Raw genomic sequence first — 21,711 nt, forward strand, 5'->3', positions numbered from 1 at the left:
GGGTTTATGTAGCAATGCCAGATTCCCGTGGAATCAATGTAGGAGACACAAACGTGGTCTTACAGTTACTGAGCAGGAAGACGGGGATACAGGACTCCTGGGTTCTCATCTCTGAGTTGGATACAGTAAACGGGAGGCGTGATGCTGCCACGCCCCGCAGGCAGGATTGGGAGGGTTAGTTTATGCATGTTTTGATGCACTTTGAGAGCCACAAATGAAGAGTGAAGCTGCAAACACCCAACTCTGCATGGCTCCGTCACACCGGCAAGCATCTTCCCGCACCCAACCACGGCACCCAAGATTCAGACTCTGGGGGACTCCTGCGATGCACACAGCCCGCGCCTTTGCAGGGGAAAGGCCCCAGATTAACTTGCCCTATAGAGAGCCAGGAGCTGGCTGTTTGTTTCATCTTTAAACTGAACTAGTCAACCCGTTAGAACAGCCCTGCCCTGCCGAGCCACAGCATCATCAGCGTGCCATGGCCACAATTCAGAGAAAGCCCAATTCCCCATCACTGCTCAGCTGAGACACTCAGCACTGTGCGAGGGGGACACCCCTTTCTCTACAGGTCACAAGCTCAAATCCAGCCAGGTCCGTAGTGGCCGAAAGCCATTCCCACCCGGTGACTGTTAGTGGGCCTGAGCTAAATGAGTCTGGACTGGGACCCAGCAAACAACAGGCATCTCCAACACACAGGTTAGATTGTTGGCAGCCCCAGAGGAATGATCGTGCCATAGAGAGCCAACTCCCCCTGCTGTCCCTGCAGGCTGGGTATGAGATAACCGCACTGCCCTTCCTCCCAGGGGTATTGTGAGGATAAATGCACTCAAGATGGAGGTGCTCAGATATCATGGCTATGAGAGCCATATAAGTACCTTGGATGTACGGATAAACTGACTGATGGTTGATTATCCTACCCCAGACTGTCCAGTGACCCAGAGCACCACAGCCTCTGGGACCCACCACCAGCACTAACTTCACTTATCTGCATTTAAAACCACACCTTCAGCTCAGAAACCCGCACCTGCAATTGACTCTCAAACACAACCCACCTGGCAACCGCAGAACCACATGCACCCTGGGGAGCTCACACTACTTTGTGACGGTGCCACATGGCAGCAGTGGGGCTGTGCTCTGATCCTGCCCACGAGGAGGGCTTTAAAGGGAGGAGGGGATGGGCGGCTCCATCCTGGGAAATAAACCTTCAGCCCAGTCAAAGCTGGGCTCTTTGCTGGCATGGAGCACAATGATGCTCCCATCCAAGGATTAGCAGGGCTGCTCTCCAACCTGCCCTCAAATACAGATTATTCACAACCTCAAACCACCTGGCCCCCACCCAGCATCTGTAAACTGCAGCCACCTCCAGCCACTGCTAAGGGAAATGCGACACAAGCACCTGGGGGCTTCCCAGAGCAGGTTAGATTGGTGGGAAAGGACAGCTCCAAGCTGATCTGTTGCTAATGAGCGCGGCAGCCTGGGCTGCATACCAGCCCCGCAGAGACTCATTAATCTCATTACGTAGCTGCAAATCATTAGAGAGGCTGAGCTGAAATCCCAGAGTACCGGGCATTTCCAGGGCACCCACTCTGTGCCCGCCTGATGCACAGATAACAAGCAGCACATGGCCTATGCTCGGGTGAGGGCAGGCAAGACAGGCACAAGAGATCACTGCTCCATCCAGAGGGTCCGAGTCACGGCTGCCCCTGTCTGGTCGTCACAACAATGACCACACAATCCAACAGCCAGAGATGCCAAGGCGTGCTACAAACTATACAATCTACCAGGGTCAGTCACTGGCCAGGAAAATGCAGCCACCTCAGGGATGGACTGTGGCAACTGCCCTCAAATGCTGTGCTACGTTTGTCAATCACAACAGACGGGCTGGATAGCGTATGTGCATTTAAATGACCCCCGAGATTTCCATGCAGCTCCTCGCCCCTGTACTCCTGCCGCCATCAGCTGGACACTTTCCCACAGGAAGAGGCACAAGGCTGATGGGTAGGAGGGGGAGTGGGACCAGGCCAGCAAACTCAGTCTTCTCTAGGAAACAAATCCTGGGTTTTATTGCCCGGTAAATGCAAAGAAAGGGAAGCAAACTCCCATCCCTGCTAACTTCCCACACCTCCTCCTGTCCCTGCACACACACATCACACCACTGCTGACAGCCAAAGGGAGATCCAGGATGGGATGGTCCTTGCAGGTGCTCAGCACCTCTGAAAAAAACAGGGTGCACATTTCCACAGAGAAACACCAGCAGCCAGTCCTCCTTGGGCACTGCCATGGTGGGGACAGCCGCCTGCTCCCCTCCCCCGGTCCGTCCATCCCTCTGTCCAGCTATTGAGGGCATGGGGTCAACGGGTTATCTCTGCAGCTCCGAATCAAGCTGATGAAAAACAATTACAGCCCTTGTCAAGGACAATTACTTTCCGAAGAGCACGCCGCGCTGCTTGCTGGAGTGAGTGGCAATCGGGGGGAGGGAGGAAGTGCACGGGGGAGGAGACGGGGGGGAACGCTAAAGAGGGAGCAGCCCACCCCCCACCTCCCAACTGATGGCTCTGGGCTCCCGGTGTGATTTGAACATTCCAGAGGTGACCGGGAGGTTAATGCCGCTCTGCGCACACTGGGATCAGGACGTGCTGTTTGTTCAGGGCTACGAGAAGAATGAGACTTTAAAGAGATTTTCAGCACCCAGGGGTCCAACCCAATTAGACAAGAGTTTTTCAGATTTGTATGCAAAGAGGCGGGACGGTGGAAGAAAAGGCAGGAACTCAGAAGTCAAGTTCAAGGATTGCGGGGAACAAACATGGAGGCTGTTGACTCAGGAAATCAAATTTCCTACATGAGGGTATATTTTCGGACCATCCTTGGCCGCGATTCCTCCCCCACCGAACGCTTTGCTTAAGGAGTCAGATCCATAAAGTAAATTTTTAAACACGTTCCAGGCTGCTTTCTACCCTTATGGGAGCATGAATCCCCTCCCATTAATGAGAGCTTGGCCCAGGATCAAGGGGAGGATATGACCCGACACTTTGAAAGTAAGTGGGTGAGGAGAATAAAATAATCTGAGATTAAAGGGACAGTGACAAATAATTTAGGCCCCAAATTTAGAGTTTAGTTTAAAAAAATGACTGGGCAAAGCTAAGTATTAACAGGGGATTTCATGGTTAGTTTGTTTGTTTTTAAAAGCAGTTCATTGTAAAGAACGTTTGGACAAACTTCCCCTAGAGAGTTTGCAACCCAAACATCAGAGCACCATGCTATGCTAGCACAGGGGAGTCGGAAAAGGAAACAGACGACACAGAAAGTTGCTTGCAGTGCTGAGGTAGCCATGCTGGTCCCAGGATATGACCGAGACAAGGAAGGGGAGGGAATATCTTTTATTGGACCAACTTCTGTTGGTGGAAGGTACAAGCTTCCAAACGACAGAGTTTCTAGTCCCCGTTTTCACTGTCCAAGGCGAGTGACGTGCTGAAATCAAGTGCAGCGGTGAGGATAGTTACCGTGGAAAGAATTCTCTCTCAGTCTCAGGTGTTAGTCACACAGATCAGGACATCTGGCTTTCACAAATAAGTTTGGACAAAGTTTCCCAAAGCAGCCTACGGGATTCAGGCACATCTCTTTCCTTAACTTTAACAGAAGAAATGTAACCAAAACCCCTAGGCTGCACTGACAACTTCAGCGGCAGCTTTGAATCTGGCAAGTGTCCCATCCAAACACACTGGGGACAGGCTCAGAAAAACGGCACTGCCATTAGGTCTAAAGCCTGCAGCCCAGGCCAAGCCAAAAGATGCATGTTATTCATGCTTAGAGTAGCAGGCTTAGTATTCAGGCTTAGAGTACCACTTGTGCTGGGCCAGGTGCTTTGCAGCCATTCGAGGGGCAGTCCCTTGTCCCTGTCTCAAGATGCTCAGTCTCACGAGCCTTCCTGAATCTGGGCTGATCCTACAGCTCCTCAGCTTTGTGCCACTGCACTGCCACATCTCCTGTTTATTGCAATGGGCTCCCAGCTGCCCCCATTCAGAAGAGAACGAATTGCTGGCAACCAAAATGAGAATGACCTGAACAATGGGAGATTCTCAGGCTCGGGGCCCCACCTGCCCGCCCTTGACAAGGAAGACACGATACCAAGGCCAGAATTTGCACACCCACACGTGCGGCTGGATTAGCGCCGCAGGTTGGGTGAATGTTGGCTGCTGAGCTCTGCTGAAAATCTGGCCCCAGTTGCGGGTGCAGAGCACTGGGAAAGGTGGCCTCACAAAAGGAGAGTATAAATGCATGTGCCTGGGACACCCGTATGGGCAAACGTACCGGAAACAGCTGGAAGCCCCCCAGCAATCTCTCAGTTTCCTGCTCAGGCTACAGCCAGTGCATGCTATGGAAGATTTCTGCAGGGAAAGTCAAGCTTTGCTAGCTGCATTCACACGACAGCCCCGCCTGCTTCCCAGCACGTCAGGGACATTCCAGAAGCCCCATCCCCTGAATCAGAGGGGTAGCCGTGTTAGTCTGAATCTGTAAAAAGCAACAGAGGGTCCTGTGGCACCTTTAAGACTAACAGAAGTATTGGGAGCATTCTTACCCACGAAAGCTTATGCTCCCAATACTTCTGTTAGTCTTAAAGGTGCCACAGGACCATCCCCTGAAGGAGCAGCTGGGATCTGCTAGTGGCTGAGGCAGGTGCATGCCGTATAACGAGACCATGGCTCACGTTAATAAACGCTTCCTGAGTTGGAGCTAATGAAACCCAGGCTTGCGCCAGGCCTGACTCTCCAAGGGGAGTAACCAGCAGCACCACAGCGGAGCTGCCAAACCTGCTGGGCCATGCCACTTCGCCTCCGCTACAGGGACGCTCTCTTCACCAGACCCACTGTTTAGTGGCCCCTGTGAATGGGAACCGTACTAGCTGTGACACTGGCTGCAAGGAACGTGAGCCTTCTCCCCCCTTCCTCCTCTGCCCTACGGCGGCCTGAATCCCCTCCCTCCCGGTGTTCTCAGCCCCACACTTACAGCCTGTCACTCTTCATTAGCAGAACACACCCTGCCTCTCCCAGCCCCACCCTTCCCTTTCAGCAGCTCCCCACCCTGACCCTGCCTATTCCATCGCCTAGCATCTCTGGGACTCCGCTCAGTCAGCAGTCAGACCATGCTGGACACTCCCTTTCACCCAGCATTGGAACATGGGACCCAGCACTTACAGGGGTCTGTTCAGCCCTTTTCCTCTACCGCCCGGTCAACAGAGTGGCCTCCGGAGTCACTGATACCTGCAGGGCCAGGTGTGCCGAAGGGAAATAGCCCCACTTACAGCCTGCCTCCTGCCTTTTGCCCATGTAGCTCGGAGAACTTTGCAAAGGCGGGTGGCTATCAACATGCCCAGACTGGAGGAGAAACGGGGCCACACAGAGAGTTTTCCGATTCAGAAAGCCTAAAATCAGGCACCTCAGTCTTTACCGCGGCACCTCAGTACAAGCGACCCTGACCCGCTGAGCGTTCACTCTCCCAGCCTCCCCCCGAAGTCAGTGGGGACCATGGGTGCTGCTCAGCACCCCTTCGCACTTGGCCGCACGACCCCTGGACAAGCGCTCTCACGGCCCCAGCTCCCTGCGTGGCTATGCAGCTTTAAGACAGCCACACGCCTCCCTCCCAGCCGGTGAGTCATTAGCAGCCTTGGTGAGTGCTGCAGAGGGGACTCGGAAGCCCAGCGTGAATGGGGTATTTGTGTGCACTCCCCGCCAGCTGCACAGGGGCTCACTCGGCCTGACACAGCACAGTAGAGCTCTCTTCTATGGCCTCCCCCCTTTCCTCCTCCACATGCCCTCTCTTCTCACCACCCCCGGGACCCAGCTCTGCTACCTGCACTGCTTTGTGCAGCTTGCGGAATGATAAGACCCAAACCAGGCCTTGCAGAGGCTTTTCTTTTGGAAGCTAGCAGGGTGGATGGGTGGGCGGCAGATAGTCCAGGAGGCAGGAACAGCAGTGGTGCCATGTGGGGGCTAGGGGAGGGGTTGCAGGAACTGGCACCCGGTTCAGGGCTTTGTTTTTAAGCCAAATAACCTACATTGCCCAGCAAGAGACATTTGCGAGAGCCCAGATTCCACCTCCCCAGTCCCACAGTCCGGGGACTGCTTAGTTACCCCTCCTCACTCTCCGTTACTCATTTGCACAGAAGCTAGGGAATGCCTAGGTCTTACAGACAGTACCAATTCCTGGGTGTTCTGCTACCGGCGCTGGGAAGGTACGTGGGCCCGGTGCTTAGTCTGCCCTGCACAATTTCCCCATCCGTAAAACAGCAATGAGAATACTGGCTTCGCAATGGGGCTAGTTATCGTCTGTAGATCACAGAGCTCCTTGGACAAAAGCAGCAAGGGAGCATCATCTTCAACTTTCGTATCAGTCTAACTGCTCCTGCTGCTGATTCCCCCAAGTGACAGTGGAACCCTCTTCCATATATGTTATACACACCTGCCCTTACACCAGAGAACTCTGGACTGGCCAGAGAGCACGGCAGACATACCCCTATAGTGCATTTCATACCCACAGGACCTCAAGGCACATGGATCTCACACCTTAGAGAAATACAACCTCCTCTGGGGTGGGGAGTGACAACCAATAAGCTCACTGCAGTAAGAGCGAAGAAAAATGTTGGCCACACATGGCGTGGCAAAGCCCTGTTTTCGAAACTGTGCCGTGGGATCCCGAACACCCTCCTGGCATGGAGCTGCAAGGCCCTGAAATCACTAAGTCCTTTTCTCCTCAGGACGAGTGATTGTTTGACTCAAACTTTGCTGTTTCCCCTTTTAGAGGCACTGCAGCCCAGCTTCCCCGCAGGGATGGAGACACATCGTTATCCTTGTCATCCCCCCAGAGAGCATCCAGGCCAGGCCTTGGGGAGCACGGCGCGGATCCTCATCCACGGAACAGCCACTTACAGCGCCGCTTTGGGCTAGCTCCATCAGCTCCAGTCTCGCCAGAGCCTGCTGGGGAACCTCAGCTCCCTCCTGGGACACGGAGCACATGCTGCACTTTCAATCTCACTAATACATCAAGCTAGAGTCCCCGATTCACTGCTGGAATGCAGGAGTCCTTCAGAAAGGCAGCGTCTGGGAACAAAACCCCCTCAGTGTGCAGACCCCTCTCCTACATACCTACAGATCAAATCCATATGGGGGCCATAAATCTCCCCTTATTAAAGGCTCCCACCAGAGAGATGCCTTTCACAGAGAGATGAGAACGTTGACTTTGTTCGAGGGACAATGTCGCTTTTCATACGGGACCCCACAAATCAATGCCCCCTCAGATGCTTCCAGCCCAAATGTGGCTTTCCAATGAGCTTCTGAGTGGAACTCATTTCCTGGAGTCCCCGAGAGAACCTCTCCCTTCACTCCCCGAGACTGTTTCTTTCTTGACACCCTCCGTGCCGCGCCACAGCGGCTGCATCCTCCACCCGAACTGTTCATTTTCCACATCCCAGGGCAGGGCTGCAAACACTGGAGGGGGGAGTCCTGGGTACAAGCATGGGGATTTAGGGCTGGTTGAAGGTGAGAGCCCGACAGCCAAGAAGCAACACAAACTTCCTCACTCCTCCCTCTCTCCCTCACACATGCACACCCTTGGGCACCCAACTGGAGAAGTAGAGACTGGGAGTGGCTGGGTCATTACACAAATTGAATCTATTTCCCCATGTTAAGTATCCTCACACCTTCTTGTCAACTGTCCGAAATGGCCCATCTTGATTATCACTACAAAAGTTTTTTTTTCTCCTGCTGATAGCTCATCTTAATTAATTAGCCTCTTAGAGTTGGTATGGCAACTTCCACCTTTTCATGTTCTGTATGTATATATATATCTTCTTACTATATGTTCCATTCTGTGCATCTGATGAAGTGGGTTTTAGCCCACAAAAGCTTATGCTCAAATAAATTTGTTAGTCTCTAAGGTGCCACAAGTACTCCTGTTCTTTTTTCAAGGAATCTGATTCTCAGTAATTGCTGAGCATCCAGCCTCTGAAAATCAGGCCCTTTCAAGGCATCTCAAAGATGGGTGCCAAAACCAAGACGCTTTGGAAAAGCTCAGCTGATGTTCCTCACACCTATCCTGGCGAGACCTTCTGTAGAGGACAGAGGGACACCCCATCTCCTTGGCCTCTTTGCTGAGGCTGCAAGCCGAGGGCCATTGCGAGCCAACTGTGCTGCTAGTGTTTGCAGGGCGAATGCCGGCCTGCTTGGAACTGGAACAGACCCTCCCAACTCGCGTCACACAGGCCACCACAGTGGGGACAGGGTGAACGTTTTTGGTCTACAGGTTGGGCTTTAACCAGCAACCTAGAGAGGAAAGACTCTGCCCTTCGGCCACGCATCCCCACAGCCATCCTGTACAAAGTGATTTGAGACACCGAACAAGCCAGGGACAGCACGGCGAGCTCAGGCGCACCCATTTTCACGTAGAGGAAGAGACAGGCCGAATGCCTCGCATGTTGACACACAGCAGCTGCTCCCCCCTGCTCCCATCAGCCAGTGCTGTGGAGTTTTAAGTGCAATTTTCCCCATATTTATAGCAACAATGAAAAAGCAGGTTACACTGGGTTGCGTATTTCATTTTGTTACCAAAATCCCTCCAACACCAAGCAGTTCCCCCTCCCCCCTTCACAGCAGCAAAAATCTCTCCCTTCCCCCTCCACGCCCATTTCATTTTTGCTCTGCTTTGGTCACTAATTTCCCAGTCCCTCATTAGGAGCCCAGAGCTGCTCAGAACTCACAATGGCCCGACTGGCACTTACAGCTTCTCGAGAGCACGCAGTCCGAAGAAAGAGCCATTCTTCAGCACCGTTATCTTGTTGTTACTCAAAAGCCTGTGGGGGAAAGAGAAAGGGGGAAAGGGGGGTTATTCAACCTGAGTTAAACAAGCAGCAAATGCCTGCATGACCGGCTGAGGCTAGGTGTGTGGTCCGGTGGGAGGGTGGGGGGGGTCAGCTTCGTTAGCCACAGCCAGATGTGGGGGAACAAAACTGGAGATACCACAACGTACGCGCTGAGATGTGTCAGCTTTGTAATGTTTACAGCCAGAAGGGACCATTCAATCATCTAGTCTGACCTCCTGTATCTCACAGTCCCATACGAATAGTTACAGCCCGTTAGCGGCTCTCCTCAGCAGCGCCCCAGCTCCTCAAAACTGCGACAGTGCCATCATGCAGGGAGACAGGAGCCTGAGGGAAGGAGGAGCAGGGTGGGCAAGTGTGTAGGAGCACTGCATGTGATGGGAGAGCCAGAGCAAACTAGTGTGGGGAGAGGAGAGGCAGTGGGATGAGCCAGAGGAGGGTGGCACGAAGAGGGATTCAGACTCTGTCTCTCTCCCGGCAAAGCATGGGAGCAGCAGCTCTTTCCGAAGGGGTTTAATGGGGAGGCTGGTGTGCTGGGACCAGGGGGCTGTTCCACTTACAGGAGCAGTGTGGAAGGCGGCGAAGGGGGGGAGTGGAAGGAGGAGACACATGGGGTGGAGATGCTGGCCCTGCTGGCAGGGTACAGCATGGGTTGGTGGGGGGGATAGGAAATGGCGTCCAACACCCCTGGGAGACCCCTACCTGACAGGTGTGTGTGGGGGGAGCATGGGATTGGAAGCAGGGTCTGGACGGCCAGGGGGAGGCGCACACACGGGGCCAGTGGGAGGGTGGAAAGGGCCGTTGGGCAGGGCAGAAGGTGGCTTTAGCAGCTGCGGCCTGGCAGGGTCAGAGGACAGTGAGGTGGGGGCCAGAGAGAAGGCAATTGGAGCGCTGGCGGGGAGAGGAGCCCAGGGCCCTGGGCTCTCAGTGTGTTCTGGGGCAAGCAGCAGCAGCCTGGCTGTGTCGGGAGGAGGCTGAGGGGTCCCCTGAGGTTGCAGGGAAGGGGCACCGGGCTCGGGAGCCTGCCAAGTCTACATTACACACGTCTCATTAAACAACAGAGGAAACCAGCGCTTGGGACTGTCCAAGTGCATGAGCATCCTCTACCGCAAGCAGCTCCTGGAGACAAGAGAACACGCCACCATCTGGAGGGGCAGCCAGCGGCTAGGCTGGTCACAAGACTCCCACTCCCTCCTTACTTGCCTGCTACCTGCCTGGGTCTCTCTGCTACTTTCCTGCCTTCGTCCCCAACCCTGCCAGCGGCCCTCAGAACCCACAAATCCCTCCAAGGTCTCAAAGCTCTAAGGACCCGACTAGGGACGGGTCACAGCCACCCCAGCGGGTGCATTTGCTACGAGAATGATTACAACATCGCTCCAGCACGTAGTGATCGTGTCCCTGAGGCTGGCCAAGCCGGGATCAGCCTTGGACACGGTTCAGAAACACCCCACAGCTCAGAGATTACGTGTCCCGTACTCCTGATAGGCCACTACTAGACTTGGACTCAGCTGTTCCCAGTCCCTCTCCCCACTTCCCTCACTCCCGTCCTGTCCCAGCCCTGGCTCTGGCTCCCTGCCTCGGGGCTGCAAGGGCTCAGAAGGCCGTTCTGCAGAGCCGCTTGGCGGTAATGGCTTTGTCCCCTCTGCACGTCCCTGAGCGGGGCTCCGAGTCAGGATTCCAGCAGCTCCCGGGCGCAGGGCCTTTCAAGCCGCTCCGCACCGACTCTTTATCCCAAAGTAAACAGTTTAGCTGACCACAAAGGGGGCCCTCAGTCCTGCTCCGGCTGAGGAGCGGAAGCCAGTCTGGGTGAAAGGAGAGGAAGGGAAAGGAACACGCACCCACCAATTCAGCTAGCAGCTCATTAAAGCTCTTTAGCAGCAATTAGCACTTACAGATGCAGCCTTTTGCCAAAAGGGCCACCAGTCAGCCACTGTGCTTTTAACTGCCTCAGCACTGAGGGTGCCCTGCCCTCCCCTCGCCAGCTGCTCCAGTCTTCTTCGCCCTTTCAAGAGACCCACGGGGGCGAGATTTCCACCCACCGCAGTCACACAGTCCCTCTGTGTGGCAAGCCCTATAAATACAAAGAGGCCTCTCCAGGGGAAGCAGCAGAATGTCATCAGCTGGGACCTTTCATAGTGGCCTGGAGAAGAGGCCCTAGGGAACAGCTCTGCACCAGTGCCTCGGGAGGAAGGGAAACAGGGCTGATGTTTTCTAATGGGTAGATCTCTGTTCTGCAGGAGGGAACTGAAGAGCGGGGCAGGGAGAGAGTCTTAGCTGGGAAAACGCAGGCAGACACAAGCTAGCAGGACCCAAGTCCCCCACATGCACTGAGCAGAGAGAATAGGGAGACCCTGAGCAGTTGTAGGGGCCGATTGCTTGATCAACACAGGCCTCCCTCAGGCTTTGCAGAGTGATGGTGGCTGCAGCAGGAGTTTGCAGCCCCTTTCTCTGCAGCAGGACAGCAAGGAAAGGAAGCAGCAGGAGGAAAAGTCTCTCTGCCACAAGCTCTCCTGGGGATGACAGGTGGGGAGAGAGGGGCAGTTAAGGAATGCCCCCCAGTGTCAACTCGGGATCTCCCACCTCATCATGTCATGTTGCCTATCCCAATGGCCAGAAGCTGTCCAGAGGGAAGTCTCTAGAGCAGCGGCTTTCCAGACTGCTGGACCCCTTTCAGGAGTCTGATTTGTCTTGCGTACCCCCAAGTTTCACCTCCCTTAAAAACTACTTGCCTACAAAATCAGCCATAAGAATACCAATGTGTCCCAGCTCACTATGACTGAACAATTGCTGACTTCCTCCTTTTTACCATATAATTACAAAATAAATCAATTGGAATATAAATATTGTACTTACATTTCAGTGTATGGTACACAGAGCAGTATAAACAAGTCATTGTCTGTGTGGAATTTTAGCTTGTACTGACTTTGCTAGTGCTTTCTATGTCGCCTGTTGTAAAACTAGGCAAATATCTAGCTGAGTTGACGGACCCCCTGGAACACCCCTGTGTACCCTCAGGCCAGGGATACACATCCCCCAGGGTGAGAACCACGGCTCTACAGCGTCTGAGGGCGACACTTCAGCCCTGTTAGCTCCACAACGAGGCCTCGGGCCATGACCTGCCACCACTGAGCATCCAGGAGGTGGAACTTTCCATCTGGCTTGGGCGGCTGCAATTAGGAATCAAGCGAGGAGCATGGCAAGGGGAGCAGTCTGGGAGTGGGAGCTCAGCACAGCCAGCCCCAGCACCGCAGCAAGGAGAAGCTGGGCTGCCCCAGAGGAAAGCCGCGAGGAACGAGCTGCTGAGCTGGATGCCACATGTAGGGGTCTGTGCAGTGCCCCCCATTTCACCCTCCACACTCCCCAGGCTGCTCACTGGCCTGCCCTGCCCCTCTGACATGGTATCACAGCCCCCGTGCAGACCGGCATCCTCCTGGCTCTCAGAGCCCTGACTCGCCTGCTGCTTGAGACAGCTCCTCACATCTGCAGCACATCAGAGGGGGAAACCTATCCCTATAAAACCAGAGGGGGCTGACGGCTGGAAGGGGCAGCAGGCATGGAGCGTGTCAGGTCTCACACCATTAACTGGGCCTGCTCGGGCACACCAGCCAGCCAGCCCCGAAGGCCAGCGGGATACAAGCAGCTAGTCAAGTCTAACAGAGGATACCCCGTTGGGTTCCAGATAGGTGACAACTAGCATCAACAACTAGGTGACACTAGCATCAACTTCCTAGACACCACCATCAGCAAGGGTGCTGCACCCAACTATACACAAGAAACCCACAGGTCACCACACCCACCTCCACAGATCCAGTAGTAACCACCCCAAACACACCAATAAATCTGTTATCTACAGCCAGGCACTCAGAGGCCACAGAATATGCTCCAAGGAGAAAGTCTGGGATACACACCTTATCACACACAAAACCGCCTTCATCAAACAAGGACACTCCACCAGAGAAATAGATCCCATTATGGAACAGGCCACCCAAATACCCCGAGAGAACCTGCTTCAATATAGAAATAACCAAACAGCACCCCAACAAGTGCACATGCCAAACTGGAGTCACCCCGCAATTCTGTTCCTGTACTCCAGGGCCCTGCCATGCCCTGTGCCCTCCCTGCTGCCTCGCACAGACCCAGTCTAAGCTCTCTCGGGCCAGGACAATGCTTTCCATGCTTTCTGTGAAGCCCCGACCACACGTGGGACACTATCTAATAACAAATACTGCACAAAGTGTGCTACAAAACACGCGGAGTCCAAGTCCTTTTCCTAGAGAGCTGATGCTTGGACAAACAAGAACCATGGGATACCCGTTTGGGAGCAGGGAAAGCAAGGAGGTGCCCTCAGTGGGGAGGCCAGTGCAGGAGGGGTTAAAGGGAGTGGGGAAGACGGTTGACACATGGGAAGTGGGAGGATGTTCCCAGCACAAAGGTAAACAAATATCTTGCTGCTTGGAGACAAACAGCTTGCACCTGACTCCGTATAAAGTTTGCCTGTATTTGGGAGGGAGCCAGGAAGGGATTCGTCAACCAAGTCTTGCACTTGCTCTCGAAGGTAAGCAAACCAATTTGACATTTCTTCTGTACAGCAAGGGGAAGAAATGCCTCGCCTGGAACAATTGGAGGGCTGCTCGTTTTTGGGGTGCTCATGCAGATCAGTGGGGATCAGATTTACACCAGCCAGGCTGCTCCCAGTTCCCCTGGCTCCATTCCAGCCAGCCCCAGCCTGGAGGAGTCCTGGAGGAGCCTCACCAGCTACCCGTGATGATGCCTACCTCATTTTCCCTGCACATCAACTCCTGCCCCAGTAGTCATGTGGAACGCGGATAGGAACAGACCAGCTAAGGCCTGGGCCACAGAAGACAGCCCCGGGCATTTTTCAGCTCGCTACACAGTTCACACAGCAACACAAGGAGATCACAATCCTTCATGACTCATCAGCCTCCTGTAACAGAGTCCCTGCCTCCAGCAGCAGCCAGGTGTGCCAGAGAGACGCCTGCGTGCCATGGGGAGGCCCGACTCTCTGCAGCGCCAAACAGGGGCCAGGGCTAGCAGACTGACAGCTGTCTTTGAGGAGGGGCTAATAAAACAGACCAATGTATTCCATTACGGTCACGCGCAGGCACGAGGCACCCAACCTGACTGGCCAATGGTACTATCTCGAGCTGACCAGAGTGCCTAAAAGGCTTGAATGAGTTCACCCTCCCCCCTGCTGTGGCAGGCGTCCTCATCCCGCAAAACAGAGCCCAGAAAGATTTAAGCAACTCCCCCCGCACACTCCCCTCCACACAGCAGGTCTGTGGCACCAGCAGGAACAGACCGTGGGTTCACTGGGGAATGCGTGCTGGGAATCCAACTCCGATCCCACGCAACCCTGAACAAGGTCGCTAGCTTCTACGTAGCTGAAGCAGCTGGGGCAGGACCTGCTCTGGCTGGTCGAGGAGGAGGAGGGCAGCAGAAGAAGTGGGGGACAATTAGCTGTTTAGGAAAAGCACTGCGGGCTCCAGCTGCTTGAGGGCAGGGCAGCAGCAGGCAGGGTCAGGGTTAGTGCTGGGGGAAGGGATAATGGGAGCATACAGAGGCCCGGCAGGCTAGAAACACCACTCTCCTGTCACTGGGGTAACAGAGCTACAGCCCCTCTCCCCTTCTCCCTCTGGGCGCATCCCAAAGCTGGGGAGATGGGAAGAGCAGAATGGAGTTGTTTTTCATCGGGGTTCCCCCCTTTCAGAGGATCCCCTCCTGGAACGCGCCTGGCTCCTCCCTGCCTTCCACCAGGCTCCCAGAAACGTACGCCAGTGTAGAGCCAGGCCCTAACCCCGTGTTCCGCCCCACCCCGCTACCTGCCCATCCCTGGGCTCTCCAGTGGGGCTGGGAGTTAGGGCTCCTGGGGTCTATTCCTAACATGACATGGTTCTGGGCAAGTCACTTCACCGCTCTGTGCCTCAGTTTGCCCATCTGCAACCTAGAGATAACGCTCACCTGTGGGCCAAGCCCTTAAAGTGCCGAGTGCCTGGAAAGGAGAGCGTTCAGCACCCCGCATTAGGATCGGGCCCCAGCCTCCCTGTTTATGCTCAGTTCATTTACTGCTCGTAAAGCACTTTGAGTCTCTCTGCTGATACATGCAGAGAAGGGCCTGCTCTTGCTGGATATGGCGCATGAGGACAGACGAGGGATTCTGGGACTAAATTGAGCTAAATCACTGCCACAAGACACCATGGAGGCTGAGAATTTAGCAGGCTTCAAAATGGGGCTAGACATTTATATGAATAACCGAATATCCAGTGATATTATACTAAGTATAAAACAAACAGGTACCTGGGAAGGGCTACAAACCCTCCTGCTACAAGGCACGCACTAAGCTAACTAATGAGGGTTAGGAGGAAACTTCTCTGGGGCAGGTTTTCTCATCAGTAAGACTGCAGGATTTCTTCCTCTGAAGCATCTGGTGCTGGCCCAGGCAGACCACTGTGTTCCTAAAAGGCCTGTCAGAAATACAGGGATCGGACGTGCAATCAGAAACGGGCCTAGAGTGTTTCCACCATGCACGAAAGAAACACAGAAGATGAAGCTATGTACTTTTCCAGTGGGCTGGTCTGCGTGTGCGAGTGAGCACACATGCTTTAAAAGCAAAGGGAAAAAATGCCTCGCCGTGGACTGGGAAAGCACCCTGGAGAGGCTCAGTTACCAAAGGAGGGGGGGGGGGGGGGAGAGAAGGGCTTATTGATGTTTGAAGTTGGTGCTGTTTATATAAAGGCTGTTTCTCCAGCTTGGCTGAATGGCTGCTCTGTGTGTGCGGGAGGCAGAGACCAGGGCACGGACTCCATTAGTTCCCCCTAAGAAAACCCAGCATATATGTGGATGTCTCCAGATTTTGTTTGGGTTTCTCCAGCCCCATTCACTGTTGGGAACTAGTAAGGCCTCTCGGGGCCCAACTCCTCTCTTCCCACCAGTCCATCTTCTGGCCAGCAAGGCCTCTTAACAAATAAATGAAAAATAAATACAGAGGGGAACATTTCAGAACGAGATATATACATAGGCACATATACACACTCCCCCCCTACATGAGCGTGTGAGGGGATCAACAAACATGTGGGACAAGAGTGATCCAGTGGAGATAGTGTACTTGGACTTGCAGAAAGCCTTTGACAAGGCCCCTCCCCAACAGCTCTTAAGCAGTCATGGGATAAGAGGGAAGGACCTCTCATGGATCAGGAACTGGTTAAAAGACAGGGAACAAAGGGTAGAACTAAATGGTCAGTTTTCACAGTGGAGTAGGCTGACCAGACAGCAAGTGTGAAAAATCGGGACAGGAGTAGGGGGTAATAGGAGCCTATATAAGAAAAAGCCCCAAATATAGGGACTGTCCCTATAAAATCGGGACATCTGGTCACCCTACAGTGGAGAGAGGTAAATAGTGGGGTCCCCCAGGGATCTGTCCTGGGACATGTGCTGTTCAACATATTCATAAATTTTCTGAAAAGGGGGTAAACAGAGATTAGGCAAAATTTGCAGACAATACAAAATTACTCAAGATAGTTAAGTCCAAAGCTAACCATGAAGAGTGACAAAAGCACGTCACAAAACTGGGTGACTGGGCAACAAAATGGCAGATGAAATTCCACGTTGATAAATGCAAAGTAATGCATGTGGGAAAACAATCCCAACTATCCATACAAAATGATGGGGTCTAAATAAGCTGTTACCACTCAAGAAAGAGATCTTGGAGTCATTGTGGATGGTTCTTGGAAAACATCCAATCAATGTGAGGAGGCAGTTGAAAAAGCGAACAGAATGTTAGGAACCATCAGGAAAGGGATAGATAATAAGACAGTAAATAGCATACTGCCACTATATAAATCCATGGTACGCCCAGACCTTGAATACAGCATGCAGTTCTGGTCGCCCTGTCAAAAAAGATTTATTAGAATCTGAAAAAGTACAGAGAAGGGCAACAAAAATGATTAAGGGGATGGAACAGCTTCCATATGAGGAGAGATTAAAAAGACAGGGACTGTTCCCCTTGGAAAAGAGATCATATCGGGGAGATATGATCTGAGTAGATTGGAAGATGACACATACCCAAGGACATGTATATGGGGAGCTATCAGAGGGAACAAGAACAACAGGACATCCCAAGCTTTGCTATATAGACACATGCAAGCGAGATATGAAGGAATTTGGAATTGTTCCTGACCGATGGGAAATCTTGGCAAGTGATTGTAACAACTGGTGCCATTGTCTCCATCAGGTCATCAAAGTCTGTGACAGGAGCTGGCGCCCACAGCTTGAAGAGAAAAGACCCTGTAGGAAGCAAGCAGCTCCCAACCAAGACACAGACATTTGTAATAACTGCCAAAGAGCACGCAAATTTCAGATTGGTCTATTCAGTCACATGAGACATTGCAAACCATCTACATCATAGGCTGCAATTCCCACCGTCTCTCGCAGACGAAAGGATGCCAACAAGCTATAAAATCATGAGTGGTATAGAGAAAGGGAATAGAAAGTGTCATTTACTCCTTCATACAACACAAGAACCAGGGGTCACCTAGTGAAATTAATAAGCAGCAGGTTTAAAACAAACATAAGGAAGTTCTTTGTCCACCTGTGGAACTCATTGCTAGGGGATGTTGTGAAGGCCAAAAAAGAATTAGATAAGTTCCTGGATGATAGGCCTATCAATGGCTATTTGCCAAGATGGCCAGGGATACAACTTCATGCTCTGGGTGTCCCTAGCCTCTGACCAGCAAAAGCTGGGACTGGACAACGGGATGGATCACTTGATGATTACCTGTTCTGTTCATTCCCTCTGGGGCACCTGGCACTGGCCACTATCGGAAGACAGGATACTGTGCTAGATGGACCTTTGGTCTGACCCAGGATGGCCGTTCTTATGTGTGTACGCATGTGTGCTCTGACTACTGCTTGCTATACCAATCACAATGGTCTCCCTCTTACCTGGTGCTCCACCCCATCTGTTGCAGCTTTAGTTACCTCTCACCAAGTACTTTGATTGGAAGCTTTTTGGGGCAGGGAGCATCGTTCCATTATATGTTCATACAGCACCTAGCACAGTAAGACCCCAATCCCTGGTTGGGGCCTCTAGGCTCTATTGCAATACAAATGACACTTCATACACATACACACCCCACCCACGCTGGCCTGTGGTGTTACCGCCCTCCCGGGTCAGACTTGCTGCTCCCTGGCCAGCCTCTGGGCATTTCTCTAGCAGCCCCTGGAGCACTCAGTTTCTAAGCGGATGGACGTTTCCCTGCAGTTGACCCTCTCTCTCCCCCTCTGGAGTGGCCACCCTGAGTTACGTATACATTGAAACCCTCTGCTGAGGGTACAAGCAGCCCCTGAAGCACCAGGAGACCCAAGTAGGGTTGGGGAAGGAGAATCTCAGGGTTTCCAAATGCAAACCTCATACGGTGGACTCCCAGGAGCTGGAGCCAGGAGACCTCCAGGAGCCATCGCTCAGAATGGGAGCAGTGCCAGCGTTCTGCTTCTAACACCCAGTCAATTAGCAGCTGCCCCACCCTGCAGCAATGCCCATCACCCCGCGCTCACTCTCCTCCCTCCCCCGCCCCGCTTCCCTTTTGTAAGCAATTAGGGAGCGGCTGGCCTGAGCGAGATGCTGGGCTGTAACCTGTGTTAATGAGGGGCTGCCACCGGGCACTGCTGTGTCCACAGAGCCTCGGGACTCCACTGGAGGAGGAGAGAGGAAATGACAAGCAGCCCTGCTAGCCTTCAAATTGGTTCCACAAGTCAAAGGCTTGAGAAACCACAGCAGGCTGGGATTCCAGGCCTGCCACGTCTCACCATTTCCTCCCCAGCGCGCCGGCCCTGGAGAGGCCCCAGGCAAAAAATAATCAGCAGAAATATGCACATGCAGGAAAAGCTCCGGTTTTACTGGACTCCGGTTAGCCGAACCCGCTGGGCTGAGCCCTGCCCTTCGTCAAAGGGCCCACGCTGCAGAGCCAGCTCTGCAGACCCCACGGCTATCAAAGGGGCCTTGCTCCAGCTAGTGCAGCTCCTTTCCGGCAGGCTGGGCTGCAGAGGCAGCCGGCATCTACCCTGGCCTGGGACCAAGATTCTGCAGAGCCTGGCGTCTGGCTCCTCTGCTTTAACCAACTGAGGATTCCCTCAACCCACCTGTCTGCCAAAGTGTCCATCCCCCCCAGCAGAAGGTCTGTGAATCCAAACTCTGACCAGCCCTGAGCAAACACTCCAGCAATGCTCAGACAAAGGCAACGTCAACTGGAATGGTTTGAAACTGACCACTTACTGACAGACAGGTCCCCGTCCAGAACCAGCCACTGTGACAGACATCTCCTGACAGTTTGCACTTATGCCTCATAGAAAAGTACGTCTAGGACTCAAGGATCCCAGGCCTAGATTATTCCAGGAGATTTTAATTCCAACAGCAGCTGCTTTCACAACCCAACCCAATTCTTATCTGAGGGGGTTCCCTCTCCTTACCCCACCTTCTGTCCCTAACAATAGGATCGGAGGAGGTTTCCTTCTAAAGCAGGGACCAAGGCAGAAGAAGCCTTGTGCAGAATTACACATGCACGCAAGGGTCACAACTTCCTACGTCAGGTCAGCCCTGCATCAACTGGCCCGTGGCAAAGCAGCTCACCCAGTCACAGCGTGTATTTACAGTGGGAGTCTGGTTATTTCTCATCTATAGCATTTTGCTTCCAATGTGCTAGTAGCAACCAAAAGGAGAAACGCTCACACACAGAACCCCATGCACGTGGATCCTATGTAATCACAGCGGACATGTACTTGGGATTGCCAGGGATCCCAGCTGGAGGGCACAGTCTGCATCTACTTCCACGAGACCCAGCGGCTGGTGGCGAATAGCACCTTCAAACAAGCACCATATGTCCATGGGAACCGTGCCCTGAGGAAAGCATCAGCTCCCACAGAGGGCAGGTTCCTCTGCCTGCCCAGACCACCACGTACCCTCTGGAACAAAGAGCAGATTCCAGCCCAGCCCTCTTCTGCTCACCAGCCAGTGGTCTGCAAAGCACCACAACCGAACAAAGATTCACAAGCCTCTGACTGCTGTGAGACTGCCATCACAAGCTGGTACAATCCCCACTCTCCTCTCCTCATCCAGCTATTGCTCCTAATGACTGGGGGGCAGCGGAGTGCCTACGAACGGGAGGGAACTCATAGCACTACAGCAAGACAGTGCTATCAAGTGCAGCGCAAGCTTCCTCTGTTGGTGCTCCCCTACTCAGACTAGGCCCCCCTTCCACAACCTCAGCTACGCCAACACGCCTCAATCCCCACCCGCAGCCCCTTTGCTCTTCCAGCCCTGGGCTCCCCCCAGCACTCCACTGAACTGTGCTGATGCTCCTCAAACCTCACCTGCATTCTCCTCTGCTATTTCAAGCCAGGGCCTCTCCCCCCCGCCCCCCGCCCCGCCCCGCCAGCTCTGCTGAGGTACCTCAGTCCTCACCTACAGCACTCCCTGCTAGTCCAGTCTTGCCCTTACCCAGTCACCCTCATGCTAACCAACCTGCAGCTCCTTTGCTATTTCAACACTGACCCGCCACCCTGCTACTTCCGTCCCTCCTCCCCGCCCCAGACACTCCCAGTCCTTCCATGGTTCTGTGTCATGGGCTAGTCTCTGCTAGGGACAAAGCTGATAAATCTAACTCCTCTTCCTCTGTCACCTGAGCAGAGCCTGTCTCCAGAGGCGTGGTTGCCCCACTGAGTGCACAAAAAACCCAACGTATGTGGGGAAATAAATGAACAAATGGGGAGAGAAAGGAAGAAAGGCCTGGAGCCTGGAGAAAAGCCTGGGCTCCTTGGAAAGCAAACGGCTCTCCCTCAAGAGAGCCTCCGTTGAAAGTGAAGGATCCACTCTGTCCTGTTTGTTTGCCTTAGCAGATTAAAAGGGCTGTGCAGCACCAGAGGGCATTAAGAGGTTTCCATTTCCAACCCCTTGCCTGCTCTGGGACATCCCGGGGGCTCCTGGGGTAGGGATGGATAACATAACCCCCCAAATCCCACACAACCTCTTGAGCCTTGATAACCAGCCTAACCAGAGACAGCAAGTACCTGACATCTCACCAGTGTGGCCTGTTCTCCCAGGATTATCTATGCAATTTTGCAGGCCAACGAGCCACAGAGAAACTTCACAACTTTTGGGGAGCTTCTCTGACCCTTTGAAGGGTCCCCCCTTGCTACCCACAAGCCCTGCTCATGAGCACCAGCTTATGCAAGGCAGGTGCTGTGCCCTGCACTGTCACAAGGTGCTGAAGAGGGGGTTTGGAGAAAGGAAGGTCCGAAAAGCTCGCACCCTGGTTTACTAACAGCACCCAATGGTGCTGAATCGGAGCAGGAAACGCGGTGATGGCCTAGCTCAGCCAGACTGACTCCCCTGCACTTCTCAGGGCCCTGCCACACCATCACCACCCACACCTGTGCACTAATCTCTGCTAGGACGGTGCCTTCACCACCCCTCTTGGGAGCCTCGTGTTCTGCACCCAACTGCTCCAGCCGTTAGGACCTTGTTCTTAATAGCAAAGCCTAGATGCCAGTGCGTCCATCTCCCAGCTCCCCTCCATTCAGATGGTTATGCGGGAGGCGTTCATGGATTGTGGTTATGTTCCCCTCTCAAAACCTTCCAGTTCACAGTCTCTCAGTCTCCTCTCAGCCCCTTGTCCCCTCCTGTGGTTCCACCGCGTCCTCCCTAAGCTATACACATCCCTCCAGATGTGGCCACAGCAGGGCTGTGCAGAGCCAGCGTGTAATTATCCCCCACTCCCGACACATGCAGCCCTCTGAGGGCAGCGCGGAGTATGCAGTATAAACCGGCTGCT

At 53.6% G+C, this 21,711-nt stretch overlaps 1 protein-coding gene across 1 annotated transcript in view; it reads right to left on the reverse strand.

Moving 5' to 3' along the window:
- Positions 1 to 21,711, reverse strand: part of ADGRA2 (adhesion G protein-coupled receptor A2) — a 116,442-nt gene that overhangs the window by 65,976 nt on the left and 28,755 nt on the right. The window contains exon 2 of the mRNA XM_065399020.1: positions 8,771 to 8,842. Within this exon, the coding sequence (XP_065255092.1) occupies positions 8,771 to 8,842 (72 nt within the window). The remainder of the gene's footprint in view (positions 1 to 8,770; positions 8,843 to 21,711) is intronic.

This window comes from Emys orbicularis, chromosome 2 (genome assembly GCF_028017835.1).
Source record: "Emys orbicularis isolate rEmyOrb1 chromosome 2, rEmyOrb1.hap1, whole genome shotgun sequence".
Classification (NCBI taxonomy): Eukaryota; Metazoa; Chordata; order Testudines; family Emydidae; genus Emys; species Emys orbicularis.